Genomic DNA, 26,314 nt, shown 5'->3' with positions numbered 1-26,314 from the left:
GTACCATCATCTAATTACTGTGGTTAATTAGGCAGATAATGAGTCTAGATTCCCTGCCATTTAAATGTGACACCAGGCCGGGGTTCAGATCCCCATCAAGTACCCCGCGAGGATCTGTAGTCTTCCTGAGGACGAGTCTTTCCAGGACACGAGGGGGAGAGAAGATGAAGGGCAACGGAACTGAGTGGTGTTTGTTTTGATCATATTAGATATCCACAGAGCTAAAATTGCTAGAGGGGCTTTAGAAACTTTGTATTGTGAGATTATCCGTCTTCAGAGTGCTCTAAGAATGTGTTTGTTTTATCTTTCTGCGAGCTTTCCTGCCTCCTCCTGCTTTGCAGCTGGGGACACTTGGGAGGAAGGAATTAATGCTTCTTGTGAACATGCTGTTGACCCCTCACAAAAACACAGACACACACACATCATGATCTACCTCACACCCCATAATGCATACACCCCTGACATTTTGTTCTCATCACAGTCCTGTAATCGAAAACAATCCAGAACTACCACCTCCCATTTGCCATTTCTCCCTCCCTCTCTCCCTCCATCTCAGGCTCTCACTCTCTCTGTTGCCTGGTTCATTTCTTGAGCAGCACACAGAACGGGATAACGTCTTCTTCAACTCGCAGCACAGACTTATTTCTCTACACACCAGCTCTGAGTGGAAGCTCAGCAGGGGTGTTTGAGATATTAGCCCGCTGCGGGGAAAGGCTCAGGGACTTCTGCCATCCACCCACAAAGGTAAGCCTCGGGATTCTTTAGATCAGGTTCACGTTTGCTGTTCAGTCAAGGTTAAACTACCTGAAACTGCAGCTTTAGGTAACACTTCTGTCAGACTGTCAGCAGCCCCGAGACAGCTTTGTAAAAGTGTGAGATGTAACAACATCTTAGGGTTTCTCTCACAAACCATTCCATAGACAGAAGCAGTTGTGGCTGTTACAGATTTGAAGATATACGGTCAGTAAGTGAACATTAAACTATAGAAAGTGTGCAGATTACTTGGCAGCTTGAGCTGGGAATTAATCCTTGTTTTGTTTGTAACACTAAGTTTGGAGAACAGTACCAGTCAGTGTGCTCACTAGTACGTAATCATAATGTGCTTAAAACAAGGAGAACACCAAACATTTAGTGCAGATCAGTTTCAAATCGGTTTCAGGAAAAATATTTCTTTTAAAACAGATTGACGCACAACACTGGTGTGTTAAGTCTTTGTTTCATGCATTGTATGTTTATTCACACACAGTCTATATCACAAGTCAAAATTTCTGGGAATTATTTATAACGACACCCAATTAGAGCCAAGTATTTCTTTTGACAGTTGTGTTAGTTTGCTCATCGTATTTCTGCTATTGTATAAGCGCTACATGCTTTCAAGCTGGGTGCATGGATCTACGTCACACTGTGGTGCAACAGCATAACCTGAAGAATGTTGTGTCGTCCTGTAGCCACGGGAAGAAAAGAAACTTTTCTTTGCAGTGCGGTTTTTTTTTTTCTGTCTGTGTCATTTGAGACACAAATATACTTATGGGAGAAAGAGCTTGCATTCATAACAAGAAGGAGGATTGAAATGTATTTGTCCCTGAATGCTGACTTTCAGGCTCTCCTCTCTCAGAAGAACCATGCAGTAGGTGGTCGTCTGTATTTTACTTTAGAAAACTTCATACATATACATAAAAATATGGAATTTGTTGAAACTGACTAGCAATGCACGTAACAGAATTCCAATGGGTCGTCAGACAGCATCATGTTTTACAAAGTCAGAAAATAGCCTTATGAATTAGCACAGAGCCATGTCACTTTATATACCGAAGATGAATCCAAAATAGCTCCTCACATTACTTCTCAGATTTTGTTGGTCTACATAAATAAATTAACTGCTCAGCACATCTCATTACTACCATTCAGCATCCCCAAAAATAAAAGATATAGCCTCATTTACTGAAACAGCATCAGCGCATGGAAGGCAGTCAGGAAATGTTTTCCACATTTATATAGTTCTTCAGATTCTGGATAAAAAGTGTCAGCTGTAATATACAATTACAATAAAATGACCAAACTTCAGATATGGTGCCGATCAACAACAACAACAAACAGTAACAACAACAACAGTAATAATGATAATGAAAATTATAGTAAAAATTAATTTAACCAGTTTTTGATTAGTCCTCCTTAAACATTCAGTGTGTAGAATTTTCTGACCTATTATAAACCATCCATTTGTGTGACATGTTGGAACAAACTGATGTTTTCAAGGAGTAAAATTACTTTAAATTAAATATTTGTGGTATTGTTAGCTCAGAATGAGACTTTTTTTAAAATAGTACTTAGAATATGTCAAAAACTAGAAATGCTTTACATTCTTCACGCTGTTGGCTGATATGCCTGAATGGGAGCATAGAAGGCTGTGTTACATCTAACCTAGTGGGAGTGATCGATATCATTAAGTCATATGACTTAATGATATCTAACCTAGTGGAACTGGTCAGCATCATTAAGTCATATGACTTAACTTCAACCATCTGTTTTCTTCAAGTCCAGTTGACTGACACTTGACAGAGATGTGTCTTGGATGTATTCATTTCTATTGAAAGGAGAGAAGAGCAAATGTGACAATAATTGTTAATTACAAAAGACGAGTGATAGTGAAGGTAGACTGTGTTTATCACAGACTGTAAAGAGATTGAAAACAAAGGGTTTTTAACTTCCCCCACGGCTCAACTGGTGGTGGCGGCTGATGGTTCTGTGAGGCTCATGAAATGATGAATTTGGTCAATCTGTTGGGAGCAGGCAGCGATGAACAGCTGTATGAATGGGCTACCGGCAGAAGCACATTTCTAAAGTCAACAGTAAGATGATTGGCTGCTTATGAGAGCATGTCGTTGGATAGAGATGAACAGATAATGAGAACAGCTGATGTCTGAAATGTCAGCCTCAGACAGTAACAGCAGGAAACAGACGGCCCGTGTGAGTGGTGTGAACGACAAAACAGGATGAGAAATGAAGTAACATAAAGAAAAAAGGCTTAATGGCTTCAACTTTTGCTAAAGCATAAATTACTATTACTACATTTTAACTTTATTGACCAATTTTGTTATTCCCTATAATAAAATTGAAGTCACGTATTTCAACTGGTGGTTATTGTAAATGCAATAAGAAACATACAGTCTGCTTATAAATACTCTAAACTACTCATGACTGCCTGTGTCCTGACAGCAAGGACACAGCAAACAAATACAGCAACGCTATCAGAGGACACAAAAATGTAAAACCCCCTTCCTATCGGACAACTACTTCTGTATTGACACGCAACATTGCTCATTATTACACAGTTTTCCATAAAGTGACAACAGGATTTTGCCCGAGGCACAATTTCTGTACGGTCTGATACAGAGGATGTCAGTGCAGCTCTAACAAGCTCCTGCCTGCTCTTCATCACAGTAGTGCCAGATATGTGCCCATGAGTATTCATCAGGAAGGGCTAATGGGGCACAGCAGTGTGAACCTCTGATTTACAGCCCGTCCCCTGTCAGCCCTAATGATAGGGCAATGGGGCTGTTTATGGAGAAACAGGTGCTGCAGACTGAATAGATGTGAAGCGATGGGACTAGAAGCCACAGATGATTGTCGTTTTGTCCCCCACACAAATGCTCATTTACAATATTGTGTTCACACATACATAATTATTGTGTATAGAAATGTGGTCGTCGGAGTTAAGCTTATGGCTAGAGGTGTGTGTGTGTATGTGTGTGTGTATGTGCATGAGTGGAAGGGTAAGGTGGTAAAGAGGCAGACAGTGTAAACTGTGCTCTGATTATTAATTTATTGTTCTCAAGATTGTTTCCAGCTGAAATGTTTTACATTCAAAATAGAAAATGAGTTTCTATAAAAGGCTCCGGTAGTCATAGATTGAACTCAGTTAGACCAGAGAAACAGATGGATGGATGAACGGATCGACATACAGACAGACAGACAAACAGACAGACAGAAAAATAGATAGATTTGGAGGACAAATCAACACCTCAACCCTTTTCCTGAGCTATTTTTACAGTGTGGAAGGGAATCTTATCCCGCCGCAAGGGGCCACAGCCATTAGAGAATATTGCTTCCATGAAGGGATGTGCTTAGTATGAAAGGTGGTACGTGTCAAAATAACATAGCAGGAGCCAAGGTTTAACAGCACAATGTTCGAAGCATTAAACTGCCTCCTCCAGCTTGTTTTCCTCTCATGATGCATCCAGTTTCCTCCTCCTCAGGTAAGTAATGCACACACACCCATTGGTTTACATGATAGGAAAGAAAACGTGATTCATCAGTACAGGTCACCTTCTATGGTGGCTCCAGAGTCCAGTTCTGATGCCCACACGCCCTCAGAGGACAGGGCTCAGCGTGGACACTCTGCAATTATGTAGCTCTATATGAAAGTTCCAAAGTGCTGTGTTGTTAAACCTCTCTATCGTAACCAATGTTATTTTCTTTTAAAAAAAAAAGAAAGCTATTCTTCAGAATCAACCTGGGGCAATAAAAACAAGATGGATGGATAGACCAGACTGAGAAAATGAAAAACCACGACGGATTTGCTTTTGTATTGAGAAGCGAAAAAGTTGCAGTTGCAGCTAAAATGATGTGTTTGAGGTATTTTGCCTTGCTTGACGATGTGTTTGCTTGAATGTGGCCACTGGTATTGTCAATGCTGAGAACGTAGAACATGGAACCCGGCTAGACTGTATTGGATATGGTTAAGGTGGGCTGAGCCCTGAAGAACAATCATTATTTTTTCAGTAATTATTTTAAAAACCTGAGGCATCATGTGGCATTAGAAATGGGCAACACGGAGAAAACTAAATATTATTAGCCTTATTATTAGTGTACTATAACTGAGAAAGCAATTTTCTGAAAGTGCTGTTATATAACACACATAATTCAGAATGTAAAATGTTCAGCAGTGTTAAATTACTGCTTGACAATCCTTTAATCCATTTTCTCATAGAAAAATAATAATTGATAATTTAGAGTAAACATGTATAACCAGATACCAATTTATCTTTACAAAATGGAAACTAAATTAATAATCAGTGTTTTGATAATTACTCTTCAGAAAAACAAAATGTTTGCTCAACACAACAAGCCAACCCAGGCATTTGATCATGTTGACTTGTCGTCCATTGGAACACAACAATATCTATGTGTGATGTCTTGTGACACACTTCGGCCATACTGTGGACATAATGCTTTCACATTCATTTAGTCAGAAGGAAAACAAATCCCTTAGGTCTATTTTCTTGAGAGGCAGAATGTAAGAGACCAGAATATGAAGTGTGGCAGTGGTACATAAGGTGTGCAGTAGCATCAACAAATGGGGTTTGTCTTCAAGTAGCTGGAACAGCCTTCCAAATAATCGTGACCTGAACAATTTTCTGGACGATCAACTTTGGCCAAAGCCAAAACGTACCCACTACTAAAAATTTTATTTAAGTCTTCCTCACAATTTTTTTGAAGACATCTTAACTGTCATTCCAGTTCTGGTTTCAGTTTCATTCTGTGTTCTCCTGCTTTGTGATTTTTAATCTGTTTTTTTTAATTTTTTTTATATCGCCTTACTGATTTTAGGTTTGATTTGAAAGTTGGTGATGTTGCCTACTGAGCAAATACTGTTTTTGGATCTCCTATAATAGAAATAGAAAAAAAGTAACTCACTTTTTACTGCTGCTACTTCAAGAAAATACTGATATGTCTTTTAATTTGCATTCTTAAATAAACACTACAATTAGTGTGGAGTCCTTTAACTAAAACCTCTGTATGTTACACCTTTGTCCCTTCCTTCTGTCCTCTTTCTCATTTTTCTCCAGCTTCCATTTGTGTGCCCCATTTTCCTTCTATCTTAAAATATGTCCCCTTGAAAATGAGTGAAATGTCAGTGCTTTGATCTAGCTGTCATTTCTCTTGTACAATGTAGTGGTTTGTGTTGGGAGTTTTTTGGTGAAGTCTGGTCCAATGTTGTGGAGATGTACATATAGTAAAAACAGAGAGATCTCTAATTATTACTTAAATAAATGTAAGTTAGTCAGTTATGATATAAATACTATCCAACCTGCTTTCAGTACCAATGAAGGTGTTCTATCGATTAAAACCAAAAACAAAACCTGTTCTCATAGCAGCAGGACAGGATTAATTAATAGAGTGAGAGTCACTTTGATTATTGACAACTGACTGTATTGTGTCCAGTATCCTGCTGCAGGAAGAAGGACATGACTCTTAGAATGACAGTCCAGGTCACACACCTCATCTTAAGTTCCTCCTTCAGGTTATGTCACACAAGCAAAGGGGACCAACCATACATTGCCATCCATTACATTTCTTCTTACGATCAGAATTACTGAAAAATGGATGAATCAGTAAATCAGCTCCTCCAAAACTTCCTTTTTATCGGCTGTCATGAGAGCCTTCAGCTCAATTACAGCCAATGGGAAGTTTGACCCTCTTAAACAGGTTGCACTTCAGTGAAGGTAATACTGGTAAACAGTTACCAGAACTCCAGTCCAATTTCATTTGAAGTACACCCTTGTCAGATTTTGACTTTACCTGCATGTAACAGATCGATTACAGTTATATTTCAGAATAACTGCACTGTATTATATTATAAAGAGATTTTACTCTCATTGTCAGCTCTGGTTTCATTTCAGGCTGTGATCTTATAAGCAGCTTCAGTTCCACCATTATGAATGTCACTGCTACTATAAGCCCCAAGAAAATCAATGTTGCGTGTGTGATGCAGATGGCAAAATCCCAGGTCAGCATGACATCTAGAAAGAAAAATTTCTCAAGGACAATTTGGTCATAAGTAGGAAGAGTTTAATGCTTTTACTGTAACCCGACAGACTGACATACCTCCTTGTTTAATCACAAAATATTACAACATCTCCAAGAATGCTTACGCAGATGACACACAGCTCTACATCACAGTTTCATGTCATACATAAATTTATTTATTAGGCAATACATGTTTTTTTTGTGAACATTGCAAAGCCTATTAATTTTGATCAGGGTAAAAGACATTTTTATTTATTGTAGGTTACTTCTTTTTAATCCATAACTATTTACGTGTTTGCTTCTGTTTTATTGTGTTATTTTTTTAAGTTTAAATATTTCTTTATTTATTCTTCTTTTATTGCTCATTTAATGCCATCTTAATGCTACTTCTAAATGTGCCTTATACAGCCCATTGCATTTCCCTGCATTTAAATGGTGTTACCCATAAATATTAAACCTGGACTTTACATCACCACACAGTAAATAATAATAACAACATGCCAGACTATTTTAACACCATTGGACCACTCCTACACCTACAACCCCTGTCAGTGGTGCTGTTGTAGGTGGGCAGTAGTTGAAGCTCACTCACTGTAGGTCAGCAAGCACAGAGATTTATCACTGCACAGCCCACACACACACACACACACACACACACACACACACACACACACACACACACACACACACACACACACACACACACACACACACACACACACACACACACACACACACACACACACACACACACACACACACACACACACACACACTGGTGTCTCTCTTCATGAGCCAAACCACACTCCAGCGGTGTCTTTCTTCCAGAGCTGGCAGTCAGGAGGAATATGGGCAAATCCGAAAGCCAAATGGATATTATGGAGAAATCAAGTAAACCTGGAAAGCGTCGATGGACAGTTACAGAAATTGGTCTGTCTGTACTCTTGCTGTTGGCCAGCTGTGCTTTGGCCGGGCTGGTAGTCCTCTACACTTCTGTTGTTAAAGGTAATGACTCTGAAAATTATTCAGGTATTACAGATGGTCTCAGTAACAATAAGTGTCTCCCTGACATTAAGCTGACATTGACCAAGGGAATGATCCTGGCTCTAGCAGACACTCTCAACTTGACCATGACATGCTTTATTGTAATACTGAAACTCATCTGCTATTAGTGAAACTTTCTAGTGTTTTTTTTTTAAGGTTAACATAACTCCAAAGTTTTTAAGACTGTAAGCATTAGTTATTACCTGCAACACGAAAACAACTCTGTAAAAGACCTGATTGCATTTAACCATTCATACACTTGATGTTTCAGGGTTCTGAGACTTATACATCATCACTTTGATATTTTTTCACTCCTAAAAAATGTCATGTATACAGTCAGACATGCATTTCAATTTTGCACACACACAAATTCCAGATGTAGTAAAAATGATATAAATTAAAGCTCAATAAACATTTTATGTAAAATCATGTCAGGTTTTACAGGGTATTACCAGTTCATAACAATTTGCAGTTATTATAATGTACAGAAAAGTCTTGACTCTGTCTAATGTCTAAAATCTGTTTCATCCAACCAATTCAGAACAATCCAATAGGTCAAGTGTGTCAAGGAGCACAGCAGGTGAGTGTTTCTGTCATCAGTCTTGTAACCTGAACAAGGAATAGAATGCCAGCTAAGTGAGCATGTGTCATATGGAAGTGTGCACCTCTGATAGTCACTGTAACACTGTAATTCCCTGTACTGCCAGATCAGCAGTGCCACACAAAAGTGAAAGAACAGAATGCTGACACAGACATTGACTGTCGCGCCAAAACACGTGCATGCACATAGATCTATTTATAGAGCTCTGTTAGTTGTAATTAGAGAAAGATTTCACATCTTCTTGTTCTTTGTCAAATACTGCAAATGCTTTCTTCTAACTGTCCACACTGATTTTTCCAGGCCAGCTGTTTCATTCCACCCTCAACAGTGTGTGTACAACTGCAGACTGTGTCACAGCAGGTGAGAGGAAGAGCTTTATATTCAATGCCCTCCTGCAGTGACATGTCATCAACAAGTCCAGCTCCTGCAAACGCTGTATTCCAACTACTAGAACTCTTCACAATGCTGTCCTTCTGCCTCTCTCCTTTTGTCTCTATGATGCCTTAAAGCTGCTCGACTCTTGCAGAATATGGATAAATCTGTGAAGCCTTGTGATAATTTCTACCAGTATGCCTGCGGGGGTTGGCTGGAGCGACATGTCATACCGGAGACGAGCTCCCGCCACAGTGTCTTTGACATTCTTAGGGACAAGCTGGAGATTGTCCTGAAAGGTCAGCTTCATTGTTAGTTCCCTGTGAGCTGCAGCATTTGGAGCTATGCGTGGGTTCCATTCAGAGAGGATATTTCTGCATGTTATGTTGTTGCAGGTGTTCTTGAGATGGAAAATGAACAGGACAGAGATGCCATCAAGAAGGCCAAGATCCTTTACAACTCCTGCATGAATGAGAGTAAGGCTCCTTACACGGGTCTAATTCAGAAATTCACTCGTAATGAAAGAAAAGGAATCAAAGCATTCAATTCAATTCAAAAAAACTTTGTCCCCAAGGGGCAATTGAAGTATACTAGAAATTTTTTTTCAGAGCTCTTGACTGTCTCTGATGATCTCCCATAGCCTGGATTCTTGTAGGATTCAAGAGGAATTTATGATCTTTTTAAATATCCTAGATCACAACTTTAATAAAAATGTATTTGGTGGAAAAGCAGTCAAGGTGATGAAACCTTGAGTTATGTATTACCATCAAAGTACTTACCTGTGCAGTATGTTACAATAAATACAGTATTTTTTACACTATAAGGCGCACCTAAAAGCCTTTAATTTTCTCAATTTCTTATAATCTAATATGCCTTATATATGAAAAAAGTTTTAATATAGACCATTGACGATGAGTTCTCAGATGCGTTTTATAATCTTATGTATGATTTTTTTTTTTTAATAGGTCATTCATTGAAGGTGCGCCTTATAATCCAGTGCGCCGTATTGTGAGGAAAATACTTACATCACGTAGTTAATGCATAAAAGAACAGAATGCTGAAAAAAAAAATCCATTTTGAATATGTAAAAGAAAGTTGAAAAAAATGAATGAGTACCATTTATCTATATGTGCTGAAAAATGTGATTTGTTTTTTCTTGGAACAAAATGAAAACAATTCTTAAATCTGCCCATTTTATCTTGATCCAACAAAAAACTTGAAGGGTTGTTTGTTGCCAAATCCTCTCATCATCTTTCATGAAAATCCTTTCAGTGTTTTTTGTCTAATCCTGCTGGACAGACAACAAACAGATGCCAGTGAAACCGTTGTCTTCTTGGCAGAGAATCATTTGATAAAAATTCCAGGGCCTTTTTGCGGGAACCTTGTCCATTAAACTGAATTGCAGCTATTGGTGTGTGAGGACAGAAGTGGGACCCGCTTTGTGTGTATGCATGGTTTTGAGCTTTGTGGCTTTGGTCAGTCACATGTTGTTGTAGACCCAGGCAAATAAATGTTAAGCCTTTATGTTAGATTGAAGAACACACAAACCTCAGAATTACAAAATAAAGCGCAAAAAGAGCTGAATAATCCTTTTACTTGTCAATTAAAGACATCCCAGCCTAAAGAACTGAAGGCCTACACTTCAAGTAAAACTGGTTTTCAGGGGGAAAATGCAAACAGAACTTTCTTCATGAGAGAAAGGGGCATGTGGCCTGACAGTCATTTACTTGTACACGAGGTGTGCACACCTTATGGTGGTCACCTTGTGGTGGTCACCTTGTGGTGGTCACCTTGTGGTGGTCACCTTGTGGTGGTCACCTTGTGGTGGTCACCTGGTGGTGGTCTCTGTAATGTTGGTGAAAGAGACCACAGGACTTGATCAGCATCTTTTATTGCTGCATGTATGTCCTCTCCTCTTGTGTGTGTTTCATAGTGGTGTTACACTCAGCAAAGAGCTCCTTATCTGTGTGAAGGAACCTGACACACACACAAAGACTACAACTCATCAGTGGCCACAGATATGCATGGTGCTCTCTGAATGGCTGCATGAAGCTGTTAATATTTCTGATTTTCTGGTTGCTGTTGAAGCCGACGTTGGGAGTTTTTCCACACATCTCATCTTTCTGTTTTCCCCCAAAACAAAATGTCAACAACGGCTTTTAAGCAATTCTTCACAACTGTCCCATTTCTAAAATATATTTATGTTGCCCTAAACCCCACCATGCCTTTAGTGAACATTTGTTTGCATTTTTCTCCTTCATTTTGCCTTCAGCTCGGACTCCAGGGGATAATTCTGTGCAAAAGATCTGTGCTTTGTTTCATAGTGGCGCTTCATGTTACCACTTTTAATTCATGCTACGTGTTCAGACCATATGAGGTAAAATGGTTTTGAACTGCCTGATGGAGGAATAAACATACATTTCGTCCACTCATTGTTAACCAGCGGTTTTCCTCGTTAACCTCCCTACGTTTGGAGCTATGCTGTCTCCCTTCTTCTGTGCTCCGCCGTAGCGGTAAACTCACAGCGGTAGCGGCAGCGAGCTGGCACCGACCTGAACTGACAGCGCAGGGTAGACAAACGATCTGATTGGCTGAATTGAGTGGCGCTATTACCGTATTAACTGGAGGAGCAGTGCCCGCCGTCTGGAGCCGCGAACTGCAAGTAAAAATGCGACAAAAAAATCTACTGTCGTGAATTTATCATGGAGTGGTCACGGGTCCGGACAGAACCATCACGCGGTCTGGATCCGGATCGCGGTCCGCCATTTGGTGACCCCTGCTCTATGGAGAGAGAGAAAGAGCGAGAGAGAAGAGGGGAAAAAAGGTGCACCAGAATTTTTTCCCTAGTCGCACTGGTGCTCCCAAATATATTTAATAGTTGCACTGATAAAAATTTGGGCGCATATGCGACCAAAATGGTCGCAATTTTGAGCCCTACTTTAGAGGCAACTGAGCTCAGGCAAACAGTAGTTCTGGAGCTTATTCTGGTACCGCTCCCCATCAGCATGATACCTTCTGTATCTGATACTACACCTCCTCCTGGTGTTACAAAGATTCTTTGATTGTAGTGTAAAACCACAACACCCTCCAGGAAGAGCCATTCAGCTGCTCGGCAGAACAGCCAGAGAAAATAAGAGGGTGATAGAGAAACATAGAGAAACATTTTCACAATGAAATATACTGCAGGGTTCATCCTGGACAGGCTGACACATAGGGGCAAATCAAAGCACACATTTATACCTATGGGCAAATCAAAGACTATATTTCACCAAATCTGCATGTAATCCAGAACAGAGGAGCCAGAGACATCCACAGACACAGGGAGTAATTACAGAATCCACACAGGACAGCAAAAAACTCTCATTTAAGGCTGCTGAGCTTTGATCCTTCTAAGAGCACAGTCCGTAACACTTAGACGTAGGAGTGGCTGGACCTGGACGCCTCCACAAGTGGGTCAAAGTGGGTCAAACATGAAGCACTTATTGTCTGTATTATATTTCATTCCACACAGCAATGATTTCATGCATGATTTTTTTTCATTTTTCTAAGATTGTTAACATTCTCAAAACACACACACACACACACACACACACACACACACACACACACACACACACACACACACACACACACACACAAACAATATGTTCCCGACAGTCACACTGGTTCCCATGAAGTTCTATAGGAAAGGAACGCAGGTCACTTTCAATCGTCCATCCATCCATTTTCTTGTAGACAAGACGACCACAATAGTCTCATCCAGACCCACTTATCCACCTTGCGGGTTACGGGTCTGCTGGAGCCTATCCCAACTGTGAGTGAAAGGCAGGGTACACCCCGGATAAGACGCCAGCTCATCGCAGGGTGAAAATTTCAACTGACCCATGTAAATGTGAGGTAGAAATACAAATACTGTACTACAATTTCATAAAATTTATAAAAATATAAAATTGTTAATAATGTAAATGGAATGATATCAATAACATTTTGGAGTATTACCTGGAATATGAAATGGTAGCTTTTCATTACAAAGATATTACCGTAAATAGAAATAGCCCAGCGGGTCACTGTTGACGCTGTTATGCGTATACTGGTCAAAAAAACAGCGCGACTATTTGATGTATACTACTACATGGGCTTGGAAACACTATTGCTGGATATACAAATCCAAATACCATATATCCAGTGTTCTGAAATTCCACTTACACCTGACTGAAGGTGGGAAGATGTGCTTTGGTCTCATAAGTCTACAAAACAATCTAACACAAAAGGATGAACACCCAAATACAGACATGAGGGGCAAGACTAGCTAGACGTTGGTCAGTTTTTTAATGAAGCAAAAACTAAACACATGCAGGAAAACTGAGTGCCGAAGGTCATAAATTAGCTAAATTCTAAAACAAGCAAACCAGAGCTGAACAAGCGTAAGGCAAGAACACGTAAAAACACAAAGCCAAGGGGAAACAGAATGATAGCTGACATTTAAAACTAAAGCATCAACATGTTGAAAGGGACCATTATAATAAAACAGGAAACAGCGACTATGGACAGTGTGTCTCTGGCATACAGAACAAAAAACAAAAGAAAACTAGACAGTTTCACACTAGACCGACATGAAATGGGTAGGTCACATATCTGTGAGGGCGCCGTTAATGTCAAAATGTACAGACGATTTAGTGCAACATGCTGAGAGCAGGAAAACTGAGAACTTGTCCAGAAACATCCAGCAAGAACATGCCAAGCCACGTTGTGAATGTGTTACAACACTGCAGCGACTTTGAGAAAGAGGTAGTGGAGTTTGTGCCCGGAGACCAGACCAATCTCCTACTAAGAATGTGTGATGAAATGTGAAGCTGAACACAACACTGGAGACTGTGTTGTGGTATTGGGCAACTGAAAACATAAATCCAGCAAAAATAGGAAATAATTTGGCTTTCAAAGCCTCCATGAATAATGTCCTCATTTCTCAAACACTCGAGGAATATTGTTACATTCAAATATTTATTAGTTTGAAAATGACATGTTTTTGTTTTGGCCCTGCATTTAATATAGGAAAAGATTGGAATATCATCGCATTTTAACTATATTTGTCCACATTAACCCTTTCATGCACAGACATCACTACAGTGGAGAGCTATTGAAAAGCTGTTTTCTTATTAAAAATGTTGATGTCAGACACCAGAGTGGACACTTACATTAACCCTGACCTCATGTACTGAAACCAAGATGGCCAACAGACAGCTGGAACCGTGAAGTTGTTTGTGCAATTGGCGTCTTATCTGGGGTGTATCTTGCTCATAGTCGACTGGGAAAAGCTCTACCAGACTGGTGACCCAAGAGGCAGGTAAGCATCTGTAGAGAAGACACTTACAATTGTCTCACCTACAAGAAAATGGATGGACTTCATTGTACATTATACATCACTGGCTACGGGTCAGCCATGGGTCACGATTAGTCTATCATTACTGAAAATGGAAAAAATTGCTCATCTGTATGGACGTTTTTTTGGCCTGGAAATCTAATTGTTGATGGTTTTAAAATCTAAATCAAAATGTTTTGTATATTTCTATAATAATCTGTATAAAATATGATTTACATTTTTCTTTTCAAAACATGCTTTTTTAATCCTAAAGGTGAGTAAAACAGTGATGTGCGACGAGATTCATGGCTGGTGAGGCCCTGACTTAATCATCATTCATAATCAGATTTACACATATGGTGAATAAACTACAATAAGCTACAGTGTAGCTTGTTCACCATTTAATAGGAAACATGTGCAGATTATTTTTGAAGTATCATAGTATAATTATTTACATATACAAACTGTAACACACAAATAAGTATATTTGATTAAAAAACGTATGTTGTTACCTACACATTTTTTTTTATATATTATGTTTACTCATAAATGAAGTCCATGCGCAGCTCCTTCTGAAATAAAGCATTGAAAAAATTTCGAGTTGAGATGTGTAATCCTCTATTTTTATAGTAAGGCAAGGAAAGCGAAAAACAAATGAATGACTGCACTTGACTTGCTGACTATAGTTTACTGCCACTTCTGCTGCGGCCGAGGAAGAATCCTTAGCCGAATCCAATGATATCACCAGCGCCCCCTACCATGAGGCACGAGAACTGCGTGTCTCACTTTGTGTCTTTTCCCAGCTGTTTCAGCACTGCTCAACTCAAGAAAGATGTTACACACATGTAGTTGTTGACAAAAAAAACACTGTACATTATATACATGAGATAAATTCTGGAAATTTAGTTCATAGACCAAATGTGTTTGAACATTTTAATAGCGACATATAGAGAGATGGCATTATGGTCTCACTGTATAGCTACCAACACAGCTAGTCGAGCCAATGGACAATCCACGGTGAGGCTCGGCTGAATGGTGCCTCACCGCAGGTCTCTGTTCACTATTTCAGCGGCAAATGTATTTCAGCGGTCAGGGGAGTAGAAGCACTTCCCGACTGAGGGTATCATAATTCATGCATTGTTTTACTAACAGGCCTCATAGAGCAGCGTGACTCCCAGCCCCTCCTGAAGCTCATTGACGGAATCGGGGACTGGCCTGTGGCTTCAGAAGACTGGAACATCACTACAGGTACAAAAAAATCTGAAACTACAGAAATACTTTTTTTGGATAATGTTTACAAGTTACTTATGCACAAGCACTGATCCCACACAACAGTGATGCTCCTACTCAGAGATTCCTGTGGAGCCTGCTAAGTTATATTTACATTCAGGGATTTGCTGAGTGCAGACTTTGTTGTTAGGATCAAGAGGTTGGCTGAGGATCTTCGACTCAGCAGTTAGGTGTGGATTTTGGGAGCATGATGAGTCGGCATAGGAGCAGTCCCAAACTCAAGACTGTGACGGTGGCTTGAAGACCATTTTTTCCAAAGCTTCTGACTCTTGCCATTTTTTAATTGTATCTCAACACTGATTTAAACAATGCAGCGGATACAGAGAAGAAGCCTGGGAGGAGCCAGCTGCATTGAATATTACTTATCAATCAGAAAACTGTATTTAAATGATGTGTTTGTTTTTTTCTTGTCATTGCAGAGGAAATGTGGAGCCTGGAGGACACCCTGGCGATGCTCACTGCTCACTACCACAAGAAGGTTCTGCTGGACATGTACGTGTGGACAGACGACCGTGACTCTCGGCGCCACATTGTTTATGTAAGATCGCACAAATACCAGGTTACAAGCATGATGTCATCAAACATTTATTAGAGATGATGCTGATTTTAATGGGCATTTTTAATATTGTCAACAAATCACGTGAAAAAAAAAAAATCAAGCAATGAAAACAACTTTCCTGACAGGGTTACTTTAGGCATTGTTTCTTTTTACCTACTTCTATGTTTGTCATTTAAAATGAGTTAGAAATATAAAGTCTAACTTTCATAAAAGTCGTATGTAGTGGTAAATTTTGTTGATTACGTATTCTAATGAGAGCGATGTTTGTTGATTCTAGGGGACAGGAATTTCACAAGCCTGTTGGCTTCTACCCGTCAGGCCTTTTTTTCGGATGTTGTTGTTGATGTTGTAAATGTGATGAAGGTGTGAAGTCTGCTATATTAACATGTCCGGAAAAAATAAAAACTAAACAAACAAATAAAAACTTTAACAGAAAAGGTTTGCAGTGTATTGGGAGACCTATTTCAGCATACATTTTTGGGTGTTACTCTATAAAAGGTTTGTTTCAGCTGCATAAACATCAGTATTCTTGTTCCTGCTAATGAGGGATCCACCCAGTCCCACAGCGTCACTCACTGAAAGGCTTTTAATAAGGTCTGGACGACACTGGAGGGAGAAGTTGTATCAGGACCAACTCATTGTTTGGTTTGCTTGTTCTTTCTGGGGATTGGTTGACAAAAAGTGAAATGTAGACAACCAGCCACATTGCTTAATTGTATATATTTAATTAGCACCCATTATAATGTGATATTAATTGTCATTATGTTCCGGTTAGATTGACCAGCCTGGACTTGGAATGCCATCAAGAGATTATTACTTCAATGATGGAAACTACAAAAAGGTTCAGTTCACACAACTCATTCTAGTTTCCTGTGCATGACAGTAGAGCAGAGGTGAATGTGGTGTTGGCAGCATCACAAAACACTCATTAATGAAAAACACTGAAGTAAAAAACACTGAAGTAAAATCAGTCACAGTTCCAGTTGTATCGGATCTCATGTGTGATGAAATCATTTCATCCGGTTTGTTTTTCTATCCTTTCTTTCACCTCTATTGTTGTGTAAAACATGATTTTGTGAACAAGCCTGTGATTGCGCCATAGGTCCGTGAAGCCTACGTGCAATTCATGATTTCTATCGCTAAAATGATGAGAGAGGACAGGAACTTGACTCAGGATGATGATCATGTCTGGGAGGAAATGATGCAAGTGCTGGAACTGGAGACAGACATCGCTAATGTGAGTGCCAGCCTCAGAGATGAATTAAATTGTGGGAAGGTGACTGAGAACAACTGCATTCTCTAACTGGGCAACAAACGCATAAATCATTTTATAAATATTTGCTTGTAACAGTTCTAAAAGCATGGTGAGGAATTTGGTGATGGATGCATGATTTCATTCTTGAGAGTTCACTCTATGAATAAATAGTTCATTATGTTTCATTGAGGTATATTTCTTTTGTATTTCTTGCATTTAAACATAAGTGATTGACTGCTACCTTAGCTAAGTCTCTCTTGTCAAAGACATTTACTCTAACAAAAATTATTTTTTAAATGAAGATAAAATAAATAGGAAAAAAAAAAAAGGGAAATGATTGATGACAGGAAGACAGAGCTTCTGCTCTGAGTGAACCAGGATATATTGTAGACATCAGATGCTTTAACTTTTTTTGATTTGTTGTTTATCATGAAATGAAGAAGAGGTGAGCAGAATGTGAATACAGTACATAATTTAATATCATAGAAATATTTTCCTTTGTGCTGAACAGGCCACTTCACCAGCTGAGGAGCGGCAGGACGTTACTGTTCTGTACAATAAGATGACACTGGGGGAGATGCAGAGCACATTCAGCTTCAACGTAAGTGTGGGTTCACTTCTTTTATTTTTCAGTCTGGTCACTGGCTCCAACATAATGACTTTATTCATTAGTAGAATACAGAAACTGAACACTAATTCAACATGATTTTAATTTTTTTTAAAATCTTGATGTCAAGAATTTTTAATTCAACAATAGGTATTTGGTGTATAGCTAAAATATTGAGAACTTTCCTCTCACATAAGGGATTATGCCACATAAATTGGTTGAAGGTTGACGTGTTCTTCACCTCAGCATTGTCCATCAACCCTAAAAATGTTATGTTACTGTTGTTTAGTTCTCACACAGTAACTGAAGTCTTGTTGTTCTGTATTTGAAAGCTAAATGAGTTGCTTTAGTTTTGTAGACAGGAGAGTCTGGCTCCTTGTTAAAATACAGTCTGTTCAATAGCAGGCATGCTGCACACATGATACAGAGTATATTCTAATTCTTATTTTTATTATTTGTACGTTTAATCCATTGAGAATTCATTTTGTTACTAAATGTGATATATGAACTTATTCCATATCACAAACATGAAAAAAAACATTTTTTTAAACAAATTGTTGTCTTCCAGGGTTTTAATTGGACGCGATTTATCCAGGGGGTGCTGTCCAGTGTGTCCATTGAGGTGCAGTTAGAGGAAGAGGTGGTGGTGTATGGCTCCCCTTACCTTGAGAAGATGAATGATATTCTCTCCAAACACAGTATCAGGTCAGGTGTAAAACAGAAGTACTAGTAAGTGATACCTTTGCTATGGTCCATCACAACAGCTGAACTCAAACCACTATGTTTGCAGGACTATGCAGAACTACCTTGTCTGGCAGCTCATCTTTGAAAGAGTCAACAGCTTGAGCCGTCGTTTCAAAGAAGCCAGAGCCCGCTACAGGAAGGTGTGAGGCGCCTGATGGACCAAACCAGGGTACACTCACATGGGCTTGTTGAAAATCAAAACGACAGGCTGTTTTTCTGTTGGTCAGACGCTGTATGGGACCACAGTGGAAGATGCCTGGTGGCGAGAATGTGTTCGTTACGTCCAGAGCAGCATGGAGAACGCAGTCGGAGCTCTGTATGTTCGTGAGACCTTTGCTGGAGAAAGCAAACAAATGGTAGGTTGGTTAAGCTTATTATCTCCCCAGAATTATCATAGATGATCATTATAGCTTAAGTCAAAGAATGACGCAAGCCGTTACCATCACATGCTACGTTACTGATAGAAATGCATGGAAATAAATGCATTTACTGCATGTGGAAAATACATTAAGCGGCCACATGTGAAACATCATGTGGCACCAAATCAATTAAAGAATGTTCTTCCTTTCCATAATAATTAAATAACCCTTTTGTGACCACATGAAAAGAATATTTGCAATAAGACATTTGCCTTTATCTGACATTAAAAAAAATCACAAAGCATTCATGACAGAGAGAATAAGCAAAACATCATCATTTCACTTTCTCATAGTGAAAATACAAAATGTATTTTGTCCCAAGAAACACTTCTATTAAAGCATGTGTCACCTGGGACCCATCCTAATGAACGCTTGCCTCTGTGTGGGTTGTGATTACGCTGTTCCCAGGTTAGTGATCTAATCACTAAGATCCAGACAGCATATGTAGAAACCCTGGAGGAGTTAAGCTGGATGGACGCTCCCTCGAAGGAGAAGGCAAGAGAAAAGGTGAAGCACCAAGCTGAGCAAATACAGGCTTACATGTGTTGCACAGTTACGACCTTACAGGAACTGTTTTGCATCTCATGTAGGCCATGGCGATCAAAGAGCACATTGGTTACCCTGATCATATTCTGCAGGAAAGCAACCAAAAGCTTGACCAGGAGTACGCTCATGTAAGTAAAGAATAAATGTAAACCTCAAGGAAAACTGATAGCTCCACTAATCTACAATTTATCTTGATTGTCTTTGCAGCTGAATTATAGCAAAGAAAACTACTTTGAGAACGTCCTTGAGAACCTCAAATCTGAAGCTCACAAGAGTCTGAAGAAACTCAGAGAACCAGTTGACCCAGACTTGTAAGCTGGTGATTTACCTGATTTTTATCATGACAGGCAGTATATAAAATAAAGTGTTCTTAAGACCAACAAAAATTCATCATTTTGATGGATTAAAGACATTTTATATTATAGAAAATGTCACTAAGACCACATATTTTTGCTTCTGCTAACTATTTCCAAGACAAATTAATGAATAAATACTTTAATAGTCCAAAAGGGAAATTACTGTATTTAAATTATTCAATTACCAGTTCATGGGCGGGACGGTGGCGCAGTGGGTAGCGCTGTCGCCGCACAGCAAGGCAGTTACGGGTTCATGTCCCACTCTGTGTGGAGTTTGCATGTTCTCCCCGTGTCTGTGTGGGTTCTCTCCGGGTTCTCCAGCTTCCTCCCACCTAAAAAAACCCCCATTCGCTTCAGGTTAATTGGCCATTCCAAATTGCCTGTAGGTGTGAGTGTGTGTGTGTGTGTGTGAGTGTGTGTGTGTGTGTGTGTGTGTGTGTGTGTGTGTGTGTGTGTGTGTGTGTGTGTGTGTGTGTGTGTGTGTGTGTGTGTGTGTGTGCGTCTCTGTGTGGCTCCGCGGTGCACTGGCGTTGCGCCCGGAGTTTCCCCTGCCTCACGCCCTCAGTCAGCTGTGATACACTCCAGACGATGAATGAATGAATAATCAGTTCATTACAAAGAACTGGTAATTGACATTATATAAAAATATTCACTTCATCCTCAAAACTGAATCTTTGAAAAGCAGCAGAAATCAAACCAAGTGTTTTGTGGGATCTGTGCATGTATTTCATAATACCTCTTCAAGTGAAAATAAAGCTTAGAACGCTTTCACCTATTGTAACTCAAATTTCTCCTCAGGTGGATTATTGGTGCAGCTGTGGTGAATGCATTCTACTCACCCAACAGAAATCAGATCGGTAAAGGCTCTGTGATTCTCTAATAAAAAAAATATGTGTCATATTCTACTGAAGTGTGGTCCACTCCCTGTAATTCTCTGTCTTCACTGTGGTCTTTCCACTGGTGTTGTTTTTGTGGGTCCAGTGTTTCCAGCAGGAATCCTGCAGCCACCATTCTTCAGCAAACAGCAGCACCAGGCCCTTAACTTTGGTGGAATAGGAATGGTCATTGGACATGAGATCACACATGGCTTTGATGACAATGGTGAGACAAGTCTGATTGACTGTGGATATATTTTGGGAAGCTCAAAGTGAAAAATACAAACCATTGTAATTTACTAAAATCCATTCATTCTGAAACAGCTGTTGTCGAAAATAGGCCACATACAATCTGTTTAGTAAACAGCATTTAATGCTTTGTGCTTCCATGCAGGGCGTAATTTTGACAAGGATGGTAATATGCTAAATTGGTGGAGTAATTTCTCTGCTGAGCGTTTTAAAGACCAGTCGCAGTGTATGGTGCAGCAATACGGCAATTTCAACTGGAAGCTAGCAGGTGGTCAAAATGTAAGCACCCATTTTCATGTCAATGACAGGCTTTCCTACAAGCCATATATAAACCACTTATTCAGATGCCACAAGGGAATGAGTGTTTTCATGTTAATGTGTGCTTATGGTTCTGTCTGTGTGGATGCAGGTCAGTGGAATCAGTACTCTGGGGGAGAACATTGCTGACAACGGAGGCGTTCGTCAAGCATATAAGGTTAGATATTAAAAATACTGAACCCTACCTTACTGTTTCAGCAAGAGTAAAAAATGCCACAACTGTGCCAATAAGCATTCTGCATATTCAAAATCTGTGTGTCATCTGTGTATGTGTGCATTTACAGGCTTATCTAAAGTGGGTGGAGGGGGAAGGGGAAGAATCTCGTCTACCCGGTCTTGACATGGACCACAAGCAAGTTTTCTTTCTCAACTTTGCCCAAGTGAGTTGGATTTGAGGTGAAATACCAACTTTGTCAGTGTAACGTTTTATTTATAATGTCAACAGTTTGCATTCATTTAATACCTAATGTTTTCTTTCACAACTGAGTTACTATCTACTCCTTTCTCCATTTTTTCAGGTGTGGTGTGGTGCTTATCGACCGGAGTACGCCAGTCAGTCCATCAAAACGGACTCACACAGTCCCTTAGAATACAGGTAGAGTTTAAATGCGCTCACATGTTTACCTAAGAACCAATAAGAGTATGTTATGGGCACTGTTAACACTCATTAAAACTACCAGTCTGAGTACAGGGTGGTCTGGACCTACTGAGGTGAATTACTTTTCCATCCACATGATCAGTGAAAATTCTTAAAATATTCCATCGAATAGAAAAAAATAAGCAAAGTAAGTTAAAATTAAGTTAAAATTCAAGTGCATTCAGCAGGATTCAAACCCAGGTCCGTTGATTCCTCTGAAATAAATAAGATCTGTGGCCACCTAATAATTTATTGTGTTCTCTCTTCATACATGGCCAACCTTTCTTCCTGGTTTCATCAAAATCTCACAGGTCATTTATGCCTACTCAGCAGAAATTGTAAAAAAAAAGAAAAAGAAAAAAAAGTCTATCACGGTTTTTGAAGATCGTGAAAAAAAACTGTTCTGCCTTTTCTAAGGCTAAATCCAGATAAACCCATGTTTTCAATATACAGTAGTAATTAGTAATTTATGACTGTTATAACTAACAATGAATAACATCACTACTACTGAGCCAAAACACAACTAGTACCACTTTTGTAAATAGTTCAGCGGAATTTGACAACTTGGAGGCCAGTACAGCTTTTATCACACTGATGTTGTGTTTCTTTTGCCTTCAGAGTCCTTGGATCGCTACAGAATTTTGAAGCATTCTCAGAAGCCTTTCAGTGTCAGAAAGGCAGTCCGATGAACCCAGAGCTCAAGTGTCGCGTCTGGTAGAAAGTTATGTTCTAAAGTTTATGCAGCTCAAATGAAAAGAACAAGCTGTACAACTGAATGGATGGAGACATCCTCCTTATTCTAATTTAATTGGGGTCAAACAGATGACGCACGTATTTTCATATACTCTTATTGTATTTAAATAAATAAGAGTAAATGGATGACGGCCTGGAGTTCACCCTAGTTTCATATCAGCTTGCATACGAGAAAAAAAAAATCCTGTTGAGTGTGTTCTCAAGTGTTGTCTCTGGACAAGTAGGTTAGTTTTTCTTGTTTTGCTGCATCCCACAGTAGACACTGAGTGGGAACATAATTATACAAACTACTTAAACACTAAAAGCTTCTATGGCTAGCCAGCTTTTCTTAAACTAATCCTGAAAAGAAACCTCCTGTGAAGATCGTTGTGGTTTTTTCCATTATCATTTGGCACTGAGCTGTCGTAGTTTCTTTCCTCTGGTGGATTGTTTTTAAGACATTGTGCCAATTCAGAAGAAACTGTAGCGAGCAAATCAAAGTTTGACTGAAGACAATGAAATAAATGAAAGCTCTTAATTTTGCTGAAGTAGAGCTACAGCAGAATTAGTCACACTCTAAGAGTTTGGTCATTCACTGTTAAATGGAACAAATTAAGACTTTAAGACTGTTAAATCTTTGCAGCTGTAACCTTAAATTAACATTTTAAGAGAGCTGCTGCTTTCAATGTTTTGCACTTTGAGAGTGGATAAATATATAAAATTTACACAGCTACTTAATATTTTTAAAGGACTTTTAAAAAAAAAAGTTTCTTTATCACATTCTGAAAATTGTTGTAGCTCTAGACTTACTGCAAAAGTGTAGGTGTTCTGTATGCCATGACAATTTGCTGTAAAAAAAACATGTTTGTTTCCTTATATTGGTGTCCTATTGATTTTTATCAATTCAAAAAACAACATTAGGAGTGATGTAATAATGATGAAGTTATGTGACTGTCATTTTATTACATTATTGGTTCCCGCCAAGTTTAAATACAGCTACTACTCACAGCTGTGTTTTTTTGATGACACGTTCCACCTTCAATGGTTTTCAGAGCTTTCATATTGGGCTGATATGTGAATTCATTTGTTAGATGGTAAGTATTTATATTTATATAAAATTACAATGTTTGCTTGCATGATATCTTAGTTTGCATTTAACACGATGTGCTGATGGATTTGTAAAAGAAAAGTTTTTGCCTTCACGCAATCTTCTGAGAAGAGAAGCCAACTCAAAGTAACCTCAGACCCACTCACTCATGGGCGAGCAGCAAATGAAGTGGTTTGCCCTCCGAATTTGCGTTGATCAGTGTGTAAGATGAAAGGACGAAGAGCAGAGTGTTGAAGTGCGGTGACAGCTGTATCTGAGCCACAGGCCTGCAGGCAGACACGCTGAACAATGGGGCTGATCATGGAGAGATGGCTGAGGCCAGGACTGTTATTTTCTACCAGTAATTGCAAAAGAATCAAAGCAGAACCATAACTTAGAGGAGAGAATGACGGTAGCGGCAGGGAGCTACCACTTTCTTTGTGCTGAATGGAGCAGAAAAAAACACATTCCTGCTTCTGAGTGGTTGTTTATGGTCACATACGGGATGCCTTTGTAATTTAAACATGATTTTTTTTTTATTTTTTAGACTGAGCACACGGCATATCAAAGTTTACTCTGCCTGTCTCTCGGTGCTCGCTTGGTGGCAAACACTGTTGTGTTTAACAGGAGCAATTTGTGGTGTTGATGTCTTTACATCTTAAAGCAAAAGTCTGACATTTTGTGCTGTTGTTGAGTTTGTGGTAGTTAAATGAAAATATGTATACCATTGTCAAATCTGTCCTTATGGTATAGGTTACAGCCAGCAGTCTGTTATCTTATCTTAGAATTAGGATCTCATTTTTAAGCAGTAACAAAACCGGCCTCGCTAACCTTTGAAACACCCTAATTCACAATCTTACCTCAGTTGTTTAATCCACAAAAAGAATAACCGGTTGAACCAACGATCTGCTCTGATCCAGAGGCTCTGACGCAGAAATAATGGTTTAACTACTACATAGTTTTAATGCTCTTCTTTTATGCTGATTAATTAATTCCATTACCTTTGTATAGAATCAAGTAATCTGTTTCTCCTGCTTCTCGTCGTTCAATCAACTAAGTCAATCAGATATATCTTTATTCAGCATACTGACATCAGATAATAACAACTAAAAAAAAAAGGAAATAAATAAGCATTTTTACTAAATGTAAAACTACTCTTTTGAACAAAATGACATATCTATAATGGCAGGTTAAAAGAAATGTTGAAGGAAATGTTGAAGGAAATGTTGTTTTTGTTGTCTGGTTTAGTTCAAAATGAATAAAATGATTCAACTTTGAACACATCTGTACATAATCTATGTTACAATGTGTTATTGTAGATATTCGGTGTTCTACTGTCTTCTGCAGAATTTACATATAAAGGATTCAAATTATGTAATAGAATATATTTCTTAGCATATATATGCTTCTTGTTGATATATATGGTAAAACTGAACCATTTTGAAATGACCAGACAAATACAAATACATCTTTGTTATATATGAATGTGTTTCATCAGAATGCCGATCAGAGTTTATTTATCTATATGAATATTTAAGAAATAATATTGTCGCTTTGCAAAAATTCATATGTTTAAGATGTTTCATGAATGTTATTGCTGCTATGTAATTATCTAGACTGCCATTAAAGTGACTGTATCAACTGATAAGATCTTCTGTGTTGTTTTTTCAAGTGTCATTTTAATTTAATGTATTTAAAAACCCCACAAAATCAAGGAAGATTTGTACAAAGGAAAAACCATTGAGTGAATCTTAAACAACAAATGGTTTTGTGATACAAAAAGTACCCAGAGGTTTAATGTTCATGTTGGAGTTCTGTCTTTTTAAACTTGTGTCAAGTTATTCAGGATAATCAGGATGGAACAGTGGTTCTAATGCAGCAAACTGATAGATAGATAGATAGATAGATAGATAGATAGATAGATAGATAGATAGATAGATAGATAGATAGATAGATAGATAGATAGATAGATAGATAGATAGATAGATAGATAGATAGATAGATAGATAGATAGATAGATAGATAGATAGATAGATAGATAGATAGATAGATAGATAGATAGATAGATAGATAGATAGATAGAGATAGGGCAGCTCCTTCTTGGTGCGCCACAATGAACAACTTATAAAGGGGACGGCGCCTTGCTCAAGGGCGCCTCAGCAGTGCTTGGAAGGTGAACTGACACCTCCCACTGTCAGCTCACACTCCAAATTCTTTTTTTGCCCAACACAGGTGTTGAACCACTGACCCTCCGGTCCCCAGCCCAAGACTTTTTGGACTGAGTTTCTGCCCCCCAAAAAAACTCTGCTCCAGGTGAGGCTCGAACTCACAACCTCGGCATTGCTCTGCTGAATACTATTTATAAGTACCGCGCGCTAACCGATTGCGCCACTGGAGCTTCGATAAACCCCACGGATGGATGGATGGATGGATGGATGGATGGATGGATGGATG

At 39.0% G+C, this 26,314-nt stretch overlaps 1 protein-coding gene and 1 non-coding gene across 3 annotated transcripts; one reads left to right on the top strand and one right to left on the bottom strand.

Moving 5' to 3' along the window:
- The first annotated feature begins 601 nt into the window (after positions 1-601).
- mmel1 (membrane metallo-endopeptidase-like 1) lies at positions 602-26,214 on the top strand. Of its 2 annotated transcripts, none has more exons than XM_068315009.1 (24): positions 602-744; positions 7,639-7,815; positions 8,396-8,434; positions 8,756-8,815; positions 8,965-9,126; positions 9,223-9,303; positions 15,339-15,434; positions 15,896-16,014; positions 16,811-16,876; positions 17,138-17,272; positions 17,802-17,891; positions 18,466-18,602; positions 18,688-18,781; positions 18,869-18,997; positions 19,469-19,567; positions 19,651-19,734; positions 19,814-19,917; positions 20,761-20,819; positions 20,944-21,063; positions 21,232-21,365; positions 21,496-21,561; positions 21,689-21,784; positions 21,923-21,999; positions 26,093-26,214. In XM_068315009.1, the coding sequence occupies exons 2-24, from the start codon at positions 7,659-7,661 to the stop codon at positions 26,097-26,099; spliced, it is 2,211 nt and encodes a 736-aa protein (XP_068171110.1). In that variant the 5' UTR covers positions 602-744; positions 7,639-7,658; the 3' UTR covers positions 26,100-26,214. The 2 variants fall into 2 exon arrangements, with proteins under 2 accessions (XP_068171110.1, XP_068171109.1); XM_068315008.1 differs by lacking the exon at positions 26,093-26,214 and adding an exon at positions 22,660-25,497.
- trnai-uau (transfer RNA isoleucine (anticodon UAU)) lies at positions 26,166-26,258 on the bottom strand. Its single transcript is given in 2 exon segments — positions 26,166-26,201; positions 26,221-26,258. It is a non-coding gene; the product is annotated as a tRNA-Ile (tRNA).
- Between the last annotated feature and the right edge of the window lie 56 nt (positions 26,259-26,314).

The sequence above is a fragment of the Antennarius striatus genome, chromosome 5 (assembly GCF_040054535.1).
Source record: "Antennarius striatus isolate MH-2024 chromosome 5, ASM4005453v1, whole genome shotgun sequence".
Classification (NCBI taxonomy): domain Eukaryota; kingdom Metazoa; phylum Chordata; class Actinopteri; order Lophiiformes; family Antennariidae; genus Antennarius; species Antennarius striatus.
The sequence above is the reverse complement of the archived record's forward strand: the minus strand, read 5'-3'. Positions and strand labels throughout refer to the sequence as shown.